We start from the raw sequence: 14,463 nt of genomic DNA, 5'->3' as shown, positions 1-14,463 counted from the left end.
ATACATCGATCAAGTGTTTAAACTCTACCAACAAAAGTAGATCATCACATTTTAACATGTTCAGGAGAGAATTCCAGGGCCACGGAGCTGAGTAACTAAAACTATTTCTACCATGACCTGTTCTAATTTTTGGTACTGTTAGAAGCAAATGAGAATGGGACCGTAATTGATATTTATTTACCGACCTGATTAAAAAAGAACAGAGTTAAAATGGCATTTTACCCAATATGGCCTTATAAATGTAAAACTGCCAGTAATGTACATCGTACCAGCTCCTTCCTGGCCTCCAAAGAACAACAAGCCTTATTAAAATAAGTAATAAAATAATAACAAAATAAAAACCTATTCTCAGCTTGCGCTTGCCTTATCAAGTTATCTACATGCACAGTGAAGCTCAGCTTATCATCAACCCACACATCCAAATATTTGTACACTTTGACCTGCTCTATAGTATGTCCAGCCAATGTAGCAATGACATGATTAGTAACATGTTTGAAAATACCATGCATTTTGTTTTACCTGAATTCAGAACTAGCTTTAAACCATACAGATTCTGTTGTATGATGTTAAATGCTCTTTGGGCATTTTCAAAAGCTAAAGATAAACTACTACCAATTGAATAAAGAACAGTATCATCTGCATTAAAATGAATATCTGCTGTTTCAATAAGATCCCCAATGTTGTTGATATACAAAATGAACAAGAGTGGGCCCAAAATAGAACCTTGCAGAACACCTGAGCACACCTCTATGGACTCTACTCTCTATGGATTTACAACCATCCGCCATTACACATTGTGTACAATTTGATAGGTAATTTATAAACCAATCCAGAGCATGACCAGTAATTCCACAACATTTTAACCTTTGCACTAACACAGCATGGTTCACGGTGTCAAATGCCTTCGACAAATCAATAAAGACAGACACACAATGTAACTTCTTGTCAAGAGCACAGTGGATGTAATTTAAAACCTTCAATGTTGCTGAAACAGTGCTGTGGCCAGACCTAAAACCTGATTGCAGTCCATTTTAGATGTTGTTTTCTTGGTAGTAGGCCTTTTCGCTGCCTACTAACGAAGGACAATTTTGATATGGGTCGATAGTTGTCAAGTAGCGAAGGATCTCCACCATTCAGGAGAGGCAGTACAAAAGAGGATTTCCATAACTTGGGGATTTCCTTAACATCAAGCTTAAGGTTAAAATACATGTTAAGGGGGAGCAATGATGTCTGCAGCTAGGTGTAGTTCATCAGGGCCAGGGGATTTTTGCCATAAATTTCTTTCAGGGCTTTACGCACTTCTGAAACAGAGAAGGATGAAAAGGAGAACCTGGTGAAGGAGTGCACAGGGGTGTCAGGTAAATTCATAGGGGGCTCAATTATACCTTTGACCTTTTCAAATAAACTGCTTGCATCTAAAAAATAAAAAAAAAGGTGATTCAAGGCTTTCAGAATGGAGGTTCTCTCCGTTACAATCTGTGTGTCGACCAACAATTGTTTGGGAAGCTGTGTATCTTTTTTTGCACTCCAAACCTTTCACTACTTGCCAAAATTTGGATGGATTATTTAAATTATCTGAAGTAGATTTGCTTTAAATTTACGGATCATAGCCACACCCATATTTTGAAGATGTTTAAAAGCCATCCAATCATCTGCCAAACCAGTCCCTCTTGCTTTAGCCCACATAGCATTTCATTCCCTTATGATTATTAGTTCCTTAGTAAACCAAGGGTTCTCTCTGCCCTTAATCCTGAAATTAATTCCATTCTATTCCATTCAATGCTAGATACATCATGTAAAAAACCTGGAATATCAAACCGCTACCAGTTTCTTTTCGTAATGACACGTGGAGATTTCTTAGGAATTTTACCATCTCTCACACAGACAATAGCACAGTGATCACTTTTGTCATTTGCAAAAATACCAGAAGCATTAAAACGATGAGGAGTATTGGTTAAGATCAAAATCAATCAAAGAGGATTTCAGAGGATTTTTTATATTCAACCTAGTTACACTGTTGACAATCTGAGTGAGATTACAGGTATTGCATGGAATTTTGAGTTGATCAGAGCTAGATGTTAACCGGTCCTGATTCAGATCACCCATCAGGACAAACTCAGAGTTGACATTCTGGGATAACAATTTGAAAATACAATCCAAAGAGCCAACAGTAGCAGATGGAAGTCTATAACAAGAAGATACAACAATATTTAAAGATGAGCCAAGGTTTAGGTTCAAAGACAGGTATTCAAATTGCTTAGCTTGTCTTTTACATATACAGCAACACCACCAACGTTAGATTTACGATCCGTACGAAAAACATTGTAACCATTTATGACAATATTTTTGTCTGTAATAGATTTTTTGAGCCATGTTTTAGAAAGCATAAATACATCAGGGTCAGCAGTTTTTATCCATATATTCACAAGCTTCGGCAGAAGACTTCTTACATTCATATGCAAAAACTTCAGGCCACTCTGACTACTTAATTCAGCAGGGGGAAGAATGTCAGGACCTGGGTTAGATTGCACATTTCCAGACAATACAAGCAGCAAGATAACGGCAAGTTTAGATCGGGGGTTACAGCATTTGGATTTATAGACAGCACTTCAACGAAAATCACCAGAGTCTTTAACGCCACATATTTCAGGAGATGTGTAAAGTCCAGAGACATGGTTAAGTACCAAGAGAACAGTCCGGACATGTAAGCGCAAGAGTCCCATTTCTCCCATATTGTTAGGGAGAAATGTGCATAGTTCTCACAGTGCATTTCTGGAGCAAGCGTGTGGTTTCTCACAAAACTCGAGGGAGAAACAGTCATATATTTCCTTATTCACAGAGCAACGGGCTCTAAAAGTATCGCCAACATTGTAAAATCCAAGGGGAGACAACAGAAAAATGAACAACAGCAACATGTTTGTTTATTGCCCTAAGAGTCACTAATCAAATAGTCCATCCGCAGATCAATAAAAAGTCAGCAATGTATGCGTATGATGTAGGTGAGAGAGAGAGTGGCGAGGGCACCTGTACTGGAATGGGAGAGACAGACCAAGGCAGGCGAGGAGCAGGCAGGCCAGGCAGAGAGATCAGTTCTCTGGCCAACAGAGCACATGGATCGCACTGTATCGATGAGAAATGGAACCAGTCCAGCGTTGGCTGCAATGAAGGTCTATAATAGCCTCAACAGCTGAACTGATGAAACAAGCCCAGCGCATCTAGTTTCTTCACAGCGCAGATACGGACCTCCGGCTTCCACCACACAGCACAGCAAGGCAGGACGGAGCCCCTGTAGCTTGGCAGAACACAGGTGAAGAACCTGCCCATCAAGGAGTATCCAAGGCTAGTCGGCCCAGCGCGTCTAGACCAGTTGTTCCCAACCTTTTTCGGTTACTGTACCACTAAGTGAATTTTGCTCTGCCCAGAGTACCTCTGAAGTACCCCCTCGTGTACATTTTACCATTAGGCCTATGGTCTTATGAGTCTTCTCAAGTACCCAGAGTGGACAGATCAAGTACCCTCAGAGGTCCTATTACCCTTGGTTGGGAACCATTGATTGAGACTGTCTGTCACAGCACATATGTGTCCTCTCATGGTTTCAGGGAGGGCACCACGCCGACACTGTCTCCTCGTTTTTGCGTTCAGTATTGTTCAATGACAAATCTCACAGCCTATGACGGTTTTTGCTAATAAACACTTGTAACACGAAACAAACAAGCATAGAGACACACAACACGCTCATCTGCCGCCATCTTGAACGAGAGTATACACAATTGAAAATACTGTCATCCATCAGACTATTGTCAATTTAATCTTGTCTTTAGGCTAATATTTAATATATGTGTGAAATGAGTTTAGATATAGTTATGGTGTAGGTTCTATGGACCATCATCAGCTGTGCAGGCTGACTGGTGGTGACTGAGGGGAAAAATAAATTATGTCGCCCCCCCAAAAAATTTGTCTGAAAATTGTAACACTGCTTATAACACAAATTCTGTTTGTGATAGTGAAATTCTAACAACAAGCATGTGTTCAATAGACTTATTTAGGAAAAGTCAAGGACGGAGGGCCGCATGACTTTAAAAATGGCAGCGATATTTCAATTTGAAATTCATATGCAGTCATAATGGCTTACTGGGCGCGTCTAGTGTTACATTTCAACGCGTTATAGCACTGAACTTCAGCAGTACGGAATGAGTTGAGCCCTTTGTCACACGGGTTGGAGGTTATTTGAAATATCAATATTAATTTAATGAAACTATTGGAAAACCTTTATTGGATGGTCGTCTTGTTGCCCGGCTCCATGGCTTGCATGTTAATAACGCTTACGCAGGGGGGTTCCTAGTGAAATCTATAAGTAAAAGGTATTCACAGCCTTACTTAGAGACAAGGGGCCTTCAACACAACCAGTCATGTGGCTCTGGTGTGACACTTTACTGCTGGGTACGATCAATACAGAGACAATGTGCATGCTAGGACATATGTACGCACACACAAGCACTCACCCGCGCGCACACGTACACACAGACGAACAAATGCATACACACAGGCATGCACTTATACTCAAACACGCCTGCGGAGAGGGATGGACACAAGCACACACACATGTATGTCCAAATACATGCATGGACGCACGCGCACGCGCGCGCACACACACACACACACACACACACACACACACACACACACACACACACACACACACACACACACACAGACACACACGCAGACACACAGACACACAAACACACAGACACACACACTGCATAAACAATCAGAGACAGACATCACACACACCTAGGGTATTGTGGAGAGATAAAACACTGGAGAGAGTTTTGTTCTCCTATCTGTGATCCTTCTTCTTTCACTCAAAGCAAGATTATATTTTTAATAGTCCTTCTTTCATATGCCTTGAGGTGAGATGACAGGAGGGATATAGATGTCTAATAGCGTGTGTGTGTGTGTGTGTGTGTGTGTGTGTGTGTGTGTGTGTGTGTGTGTGTGCACGTGTGCGTGTGTGTGCGTGTGTGTTTTGAAAGTGGGCCTGACCATAAAAGAGTAGCCGTAATGAAAACAAGTCTTTCAGATATGTTTTGATTCCCTCCATGTATTTCAAATGTTTGACATATAATTCTAAATGGAATATCAATCTTAAAGGACCCGAACAATGAAAATCATATTTTTCATCAAATAGGATGATATTTGCACGAAACTAGTTCAAAGTAGGGTACCCAAGTACGAACAATGACTGTAGCTGATACATTGATAAAGTTTAATCATAAAGTTATTTGTCGCCTCCCCCTGTGTCAATCACTTGGATTCAGGAGGCAGGTATTACCAAGAATTTGCTTCCAGCTTTATGCAAGGTCACATAAAAGCCGGAAATGTAATACACCAATGGTAGTGTCATATCATCTTAACTAATTTAAATATGTACCACCTTAAAACTGTCATCACATGTGCGCCTATGCCTTGCTTTGGCTTTGGTGTGAACATTAGCTAGCAAGCTACTTACCAGCATGCCGGAAACAGCACACTGTGTTCTGACTGGATGCCATAGTGTAAAATTAACCTTACACTATTTTCCGACAGATGAAGACATCCTGACAGCAGTGGCGGCTTTTCATTTGGGGTGTACAGGCTGCACTGAAAATGATGATCATGTCAAGCGTGTGCCGCGCACATTTCGAGCGAAGTTGCTTTATCAATTGAGGAGAACATTTGATGGTTCTTGCCAGGAAGCTAACCTTGCATCATACTTGGCATTGGATCTTGCAAGCACTGACCATAACGTAGGTATCGGAGTCTGACACGGTAGCCGACATTTTGGCGGGATTGGGAGGCTAACGTTAGATAATGCAACTGTGGCTATGGCTGCTTTGACTGGTGAATGGTATATTTTCTGTAACACACTTGATAGTCACTATACAGTTTTTGTTCTTTCATCCCTAAGCCCTCCACATTGAGTCTTAGAACTGCCAACATAAATATTATTATTTCACTTTCCACCTCATTACACCAAGCTGTAATGATAGACCAAGCTATAATCAGAAAATTCAACATCTACTCTGTCTGCACAGCTTTCCAGGCAACCACTGCAGCAGGAATGCTGTGATACAAAATCAGCTTTCCCAAGGCAAAGAATGGGGGATATGCTGTGAAGACTGTGAAGACAGACCCAACATTGCTATTCATTGCATCAGTCGAGCATTTCAGTCACACACAAAAAAGTGCACAACCAAGTATAGCATATTTCAAATTGAGTACCTCAAAAACATCAGAAAACACATTGTAGAATGAATAGATCACTTCATCATCGAATTGATAGCATCGTAACAGAACAGTAAATAAAAGGACATTAAATTCACTACCCATTTATAACAAATATTTACTTTTTCAAAAACATTATAGGCTAGACAGGCTCCTGGATCCAGCGCCGTATGTGGGGAAGCTATGCGAGCTGTCCATCCCAGGACCCCGATCTGCGCAGTGTGAGAGGCCTGACAAGGAGGAAGCCAATCTAGATGTGTCTCCTCAATGGGTCCTGCACACTGTGGTACCTGTATTAGGCTTATGGATCTAATACATTTTTTAATGTCAAATTATACCTCTTATTTCTCAGTGTGTTCATGTTGATCAGTGCTTGCCTATAGTAAATGTCTGGTCAAATAAATGTCTGATCAATACATACAATTCAGAAGATATTGTCATTTATAATGCTAATGCAGAGGCACCAATACATTTTCCGGTATACTTATTGTACACTGTTTTCATGTACATTCCCTTATGTCTAAGCTTCGAAGGTGACTCAGGCTTTACTAATTCTTGTGAATAAGTGTATCAGTGAACTGTATTCTGTAATTAGTTACAAAACAATAGAAATTCCATTTGTCTGAGATCCAAAAGTCCATGATCAGCTCTGTTGACCATCAAAGCATTTTGCAGAGAAAATGGGTTGAGGCATATTATTTAAGCTTGGAATGATATGTGGCCCATTCTTTACCTTGTCTAATACCATGGCATTTTTTGAATACTCGTATCTGATTGGCTTGAATGGCATTCTAGAGCATTTTAAAAGGGATAATCAACTCAGGGCATCTTTGCATCTTTGAAAAATGATGCAACTCTGTGGAAGGTCAGTTCCCCTCCGCTAGGGTTATAATCTTACAATTTTGACGGTTAAGTTTAGGCATTCATTCTGAATGGTTAAGGTAAGGGTTAAGGTTTAGGATAGGGTTAAAAGAGTAAGTTTAGGCATTCATTCTGAATGGTTAAGGTAAGGGTTAAGGTTTAGGATATGGTTAAAACATTAAGTTTAGGCATTCATTCTGAATGGTTAAGGTAAGGGTTAAGGTTTAGGATATGGTTAAAACATTAAGTTTAGGCATTCATTCTGAATGGTTAAAGTAAGGGTTAAAGTTTAGGATAGGGTTCAAACAATCCAAATAAAAATGACTGCCTAGCACTGGGATTGAACACGCAATCCTCAGAGCCAGAGCTCGCGGTTTACGGAACAAAAATTAAAACAACCCTCTGAGCCATAGCTTGCGGCTTACGCCTATTACGCCTATCTCCATCCACAACTCCCTAGGAAGCCGCAACCCTACTTGATGGTAATAGCGCTCACAGATGCCCCTAGTGGCCGGTTTTGGACCCTGACGAACATCGTATATCGCCTTGGATCACGGGTGATCTGGCTGAAAGGAATAGAGTGCCATTTGAAACACATCCATAGTACCCAGAACATATGTCTATGACTAGTGATGAGGTGCAATAACATAGGATGGATTCATATTCACATGATAACCCTTCTCACTATTGAAAGGTCATGTTATTGTTCAGTTGCAGGTTCCTCATAGTCATCGCCTGTTGCCTTTTCCATCTAATTTTCCCTCTTATCTTTCCCAATCAGAGAGGCTTCTGGTAAACTGTAATCATTTAATGGGATGACATTGACATGACTCATTGATTATGTGTTTGTCTGCTAGAGAGCAGACGGGAATCCTCTGGGAGATAGAGAGGGAAAGGCAGGTTTTTGACGCTTGGCTGATTTCAGTATCATCATTAAAACACCATGTCCTTTTTCCTTTGTGTGGGGGAATTTTATTAACGGTGAAATTACAAAACCGGTAGACTTATTTCACCAGGGTAAAGGAGAGTATATAAATACGAGGACTAGTGAAAAGCATTTTGCCGAGGTGTGTGTGAGTTCTTTGATAGACAGACTGTTTCATGTTACTAAGAAAGAACTGGAGAGTCTATGGTGTCATTGTTTCTGTTGCCATGTTCTCCAATCACCGTGTTCCGGCGGTAAAATGGATTCAAACGACTGTGTCTGGGAGTCAGGTTCTCTAACAGTAGGTTGTTCAGTCAACCTATTATGAACTTGACCCAGTGTTTTTCTACAGAACAGTGATGTATTTTCATCTAGATATTGTGACGTGGTGAGGTTGGACCCAGGTGCAGAGAAGAGACCAGACGAGGAATCAGTGGTTAAGGATTAACATAATACTTTACTAAGAAATGGTAGGCGCAGGATCACAGTACACTTGAAAAAAGAACCAACACTAAGTCTCGAAAACTCCCTCGGTTAACAACCACACACAGTAAACAATTCAAGCTTCTGCAAAGGACAACAAAAAGCACACTGCTTTTAACAGGAAAATCATAATGAGTAAATAGGACACACCTGCGTGTCGTTAATGAATCTAGAACGGTCTCTGCCGCCCTCTGCTGACAGGTGATAGATAGATATGTGCCTTATTTGCTAAAAAGTTTATCATACCAAATGACTGTGACCTTACGGATTATTCTGCCACAAGAGCTACCTTATCTACCCCTCGATCAAATATGAGTGTAATGACTAGGAATTCTAGGTTGAAATATTCCTCTTGGTTTCTTCTCCTGTAATGGCAGAAGGAGAAGTGAATAACAACACAGTTAAATCCATGGAGTAGTGCATTTGTGATTTCACCCTTCATCTCTCTCCCCTGTCTGTTTGTACCTTGTGTGGCCCAAGCAGCTGTGGGAAGAATTGGGTCAAACCTGTCCCCATGTGTGCCCCCCACACTCCCCAACAAACACACACAGCCATACACAGACACACTTAAAACACACATTGTGCTCATGTGCTCACATATTAGTCATGCATTTACACACAGACACTTTTACCTACAATTACACTCTGATGCACTCACACTCACACATTAGAGCCTAAACGTGCACACTGGTGCTTTCATCACCAGAGCTGACATATAAACCCTTACACTTGTGACATTGTGTCATACTTATGATGAAGGTGTGACTACAAACTAGTGACATTGACGACGTCAACAGACCGGCTATCAACAAAGCACAGATACACACCAACCTGGACTCAGGGGCAGATAAAACATCTGGGCCACTCAAATTAGTAATAATATGTTAAGTTTGCTATGCTATGTATTAATTTTCATGTGATATATTACAAATTACAACTGGTATGATATATTACGAAACGTAATTTGTGCAATATGTTACGAATTTGCAATAGCTATGATATGTTACGAATTACAATTTGTTGTGGCCAACGTTAGCTAGGCGGCTAGGTGGCTAAATCTAACGTTAGGGTTAAGGTTAGAGTTGAGGTTAAGATTAGGGTTAGGAGAAAGGTTAGCTAACATGCTAAGTAGTTGCAAAGTAACTCAAAAGGAGTAAGTAGTTGCAAAGGTGCTAATTAGCTAAAGTTGTCTGTGATGAGATTCGAACACACAACCTTTGGGTTGCCAGACATTCACGTTATACGTTGACCCACCCAAACACCCACCCCGACCAACCACCCCTGCTTTTGTTTTTACTTTAAGGAACCTTCTGTCTTATGTAACCATAGCAAACATAACCATAGCAAACGTAACATTTCATACTAAATGGACTGTCCCGGATTTACATTTACCATGTTACATCTAGTCAATGAGACTAGCCTGTACACACTCACATACAGTACAAACACACACCTAAAAACTGCACAGACAGTACAGCATGCATTTAAAAAGTCTCACCCGTATTCACAATCACATTTCGCATGAAGAAATAGAGACACAACACAGTCATGCATTCAGACACACACACACACACACACACACACACACACACACACACACACACACACAGTCAGTGCAATAATCAAGCAGAGGTGTGTAGAGGTGAGAGTCATTAGCGGGAGCTAATCTTTAGTCTAGCTAGGAAGAGTTATTATAGTGTCACACACTGCTTTCCCAGATGCTCCTGCTGTAAATACCAATCAGCTCTCTGCTTTACACCTGAGCTGCTGTTTACTGGGCTTTGTTTGCAGCACGATTATCGCTGTGTGCTCTTTGTAGTTCCAATTGAGTTTTTTCTTTATCCAGGCAATTTTTTTTCTTGCATGTCAGCTGGTGTGTGTTTGTGTATGTGTGTGCGTAAGCGTGTGTATGTGTGTCTTGCTAGTGTTTTCCCTTGTCTGTGTGCCAGTTCACAAGCCTGTGTCGTCCAAGAGGATGAGAAAGACTAGAAATAATCTCAGAGGGCCTGTGGACTGTAGCGATGACAGTGTAGACCCCTGTCACCATAACAACAATCTGTCAATCATCCAACTGTGTAATCGTATGATAGCTACGATGCTGTTTTGATGAGGTGATCAGTATCCTCTGACATGGGTGTTCTTGGCTGGGCATTCTGATTACATGGGATTTTTGCTCTTTTAAAAAGCATGAAATACCCCTGCAGATCTCTGCTCTATTCTCCTTAGTTTCCCTATATTATTGACTTGCATATCAAATAGCTTAGAGTTCAGCCAGCACACCAGGGTTAGGAGTTGTTGGAAAGAGATCAGGATTTTAAAAAATGCAGAAAAAAATACCTTTACGCTATGGTTGATGGTTAATGGTGATTTCAGCTTGAACTGACATCCTCAGCATTTACAGTGAACGTGATCTCGTGAATGTTGGGGAAATTGCTTTTAAAAGTCTATTGCTGTGTGCAGGTTGTTAATCTGTGTTGGACTGAATCCTAGCCTGAGTTCTCCTTTTACAAAACCTACATGTCTGTACAAATGGACTGTGACTTGGGCATTTGTGCCATTTGAAAGCAGCTGTGGCATGTTGTATTAGGGCAGACTGGGCTGGCTCTTTAAGGAGATTGTGATTGCTGGGATTTAGACTCTGGCAGAGTGGGCTTTGGCTAGCAGGCCTCTATTGGCTGTTAGATCTGTGTGTGTGTCATACTGCATGTCCAGCCAACAGTGTGGCATGCATGAATACACAGCTGAATAGCTTCCTCTCTCCTTAGTTAACCTAGCATCCTTCCTTATCCATTTAACTTGACCAAATAATGTTCATCTACCAGTTACTCGGACCTTCACATCCCTCCTCAGTAAGGTGTCAAACACGTTAATTCATTGTTTAATCATGTTTTGTTAATATATTACAAACATAGTTAGCGCAGGGCTAGTTGTGAAGCTGCTGTCTCTGTGCCATTGGTGGGTGTAACATGGAGGTGTACCAGGTGACTGTCTAAATGTAGATCTCTGTCTACCTTTACCATAACCAAATAGGATTATGATCAACATATGCCTTTTTACTTTCAGGACAACAGTTTTTTTTAAATGTAGTCATCATGGCATGTGTAGTTTCAGTATACAGCCACGGGACAGTGGAATTAATGTGTGCTATTGCTCCTTTTCAGGGTAGTGTGTGATGTAACAAGTCCACTTAATTCTGAAAAATAAGCCACGCTTAATAGGACATGCATAAAAACACACCTATTACGGCAATTGTTCTGCCAATACGGTGGCACAATCAAACTTTTGGTGCCTGCAACTGTTGAAGCATCAAAACTCATGAGATGTGTTATTTTTTGTTGCTTTTCTCCAGGTTGCGATGCTTGGTGAAACAGTTGGAACGAGGAGAGGCGTCCGTCGTCGACCTCAAGAAGAACTTGGAGTATGCAGCCTCAGTCCTGGAGTCTGTGTACATTGAGGAGACACGGTATGGATATCTTATTATTGGCACGACTGTCCAGTAGATTGGTCAAAGCCAGGATACACATTACATACAGTATCTGACATATTCTGTGTGAGCCGAGTTATTTCTCAAAAGGTTCTGTCCTATTGAATGTTATGTTCTCATTCTCCTTCTCTCTCTCCATCTCTCTCTTGCCCTCCTGCTCTTTCTCTCTCCCTTGTGGAAAAACCACGTGAATGTCACATGTGATCTTAGGTGAAATGAATGTCAAAAAGTGACAACAGGTAAAAGCAACAAGTGAAAACATGAAACTACAGATATGAAAACATTGAGCGCGTGAAAACATGATCTGATGTGAAGTACATGTGACAACATGAGGACCCACATTTTCAACAAGTGATACCATGAAACTACACATTTGATAACATTTGAACATTTTCACATGTAAAACTTCAAGTTGGATTTTAACATGTGAATGTTTTTCATGTGAAAGGTGAAAGGCTAATTCTATTTTCACATGAAAATTAAATTCCACATGTGAGATTTAGGTTTTCACATATGAAAATTATAATTTTCACACATGAAATATTTAAAACATGTTATTCCCCTCACATGCGAAAAGGTGGTGTTAACATGAGAACTCTAATTTAAAAGATGTGAAAATGCGATTTCACATGTGAAACATTTCACATGTGTTTTTTGGATAAGAAGTGATGAAATGGTATGGGGGTTTTAAGGTAGGTGGTGAAATAGTGTAAACATCTTTAATCAATATGATTACACTTGACACTTAGTGCTGACCTTTCAATATGACCCCACCTGGGATTTGGGGTACGCTGATCTTTCTGATGCCCCACAAAGTTTTCATTTTCAGAAGTCTCCTACAGATTCATTACCTATAATACATCTCTGCACTGCTAATTCAGTTAATCGGTTTATTCTCTTATCATTGATTTCATTGACTTTGTATTTTTGACCAAAGTGTTGAAATACAGGGGAAATTAGTTATTGACACCGACATGGTGACATAGCAGGAAGATCGGAATGCCATGAACCAAAAGGTTGTAAGTTCAAATCCCAGATGAGGACATGTTGAATAATAATTACAGTATAAATAAACATGAACAATGTTATCATGTGTCTAATATGTAAGTTGAAAACACTGCAACCTCGTGACGTTCCAGGGACATCATAATGAATGATTTATTTTTTTATGCAGGGCATCACCTGTGAAATATCATGTGAAAAATATCCACGTGAAGTTTCATTTGAAATATCATCACATGGTTTTTCAGTAAGGTCTCAATCTCTCTCTCTCGCTCTCTCTCGCTCTCTCTCTCTCTCTCTCTCTCTGTATTGCCCTCTCTCTCTCCCTCCTCTGTCTACACATATTTGTTAGAGAGAAAAAGAGCAGAATTGGGTTTTAATTAAGAACTTATCAAGTGCCAAAACAAAGTAGTTATTTTAACTTGATTAAAACATTATTGATGAGAAGAGATAAGCCCTGCTGTGTGTGTGTGTGTGTGTGTGTGTGTGTGTGTGTGTGTGTGTGTGTGTGTGTGGTGTGGTGTGGTGTGTGTGTGTGTGCGTGTGTGCGTGTGTGTGTGTGTGTTTGTGAGTGCGCGTGTGTGTGTGCTTCCATGCGTGTATTTGGACATACATGTGTGTCTGCGTGTGTCCGTCCCTCTCCGCAGGCGATTGGTGGACACGGAGGATGAGCTCAGTGACATCCAGTCAGACTCTGTGCCGTCAGAGGTTCGTGATTGGCTGGCCTCCACCTTCACGCGTCAGATGGGTCTGATGCTGCGCCGGACCGAAGAGAAACCACGCTTCCGCAGCATCGTACACGCAGTGCAGGCTGGGATATTTGTTGAGAGGTTAGTTTGTTATCCAATGTCCTCCGAACATGTAGCATGTTTACTAAACTGGGAGATCAGCACTGACAGTAACACACTCTCAGTGTATTTGTGAAGAGGTAGATTATCCTACAAATACACGAGATCTCCAAAAGTCGTCAAACATCTCATTCCAAAATCATAGGTAATAATATGGAATTGGTCCACCCTTTGCTGCTATAACATTCTCCACTCTTCTGGGAAGACTTTCCACTAGATGTTGGAACATTGCTGCAGGGGCATCCATTCAGCCACAAGAGCATTAGTGAGGTCGGGCACTGATGTTGTGCGATTAGGCCTGTCTCGCAGTCGATGTTCCAATTCATCCCAAAGGTGTTCGATGGGGTTGAGGTCAGGGCTCTAAGCAGGCTAGTCAAGTTCTTCCACACTGATCTCGACACACCATTTCAGTATGGAACTCGCTTTGTGCATGGGGGCAATGTTATGCTAAAACAGGAAAGTTTGTTGCCACAAAGTTGAAAGCACAGAATTGTCTAGAATATCATTGTATGCTGTAGCTTTAAGATTTCCCTTCACTGGAACTAAGGGGCCTAGCCTGAATCATGGAAAATAGCCCCAGACCAATATTCCTC

At 40.9% G+C, this 14,463-nt stretch overlaps 1 protein-coding gene across 3 annotated transcripts in view; it reads left to right on the top strand.

Annotated features, from left to right (window-relative positions):
• LOC110535511 (calcium/calmodulin-dependent 3',5'-cyclic nucleotide phosphodiesterase 1C) overlaps nt 1–14,463 on the top strand; it is a 114,557-nt gene that overhangs the window by 55,203 nt on the left and 44,891 nt on the right. For all 3 annotated transcript variants that reach the window (XM_036935215.1, XM_036935214.1, XM_021620554.2), the window contains exons 3-4: nt 11,886–11,999; nt 13,670–13,852. In XM_036935215.1, coding sequence (XP_036791110.1) covers nt 11,886–11,999; nt 13,670–13,852 — 297 coding nt within the window. The remainder of the gene's footprint in view (nt 1–11,885; nt 12,000–13,669; nt 13,853–14,463) is intronic.

The sequence above is a fragment of the Oncorhynchus mykiss genome, chromosome 11, assembly GCF_013265735.2.
Source record: "Oncorhynchus mykiss isolate Arlee chromosome 11, USDA_OmykA_1.1, whole genome shotgun sequence".
In the NCBI taxonomy this organism is placed as follows: Eukaryota; Metazoa; Chordata; class Actinopteri; order Salmoniformes; family Salmonidae; genus Oncorhynchus; species Oncorhynchus mykiss.
This window is presented reverse-complemented; position numbering and strand designations above follow the sequence as displayed.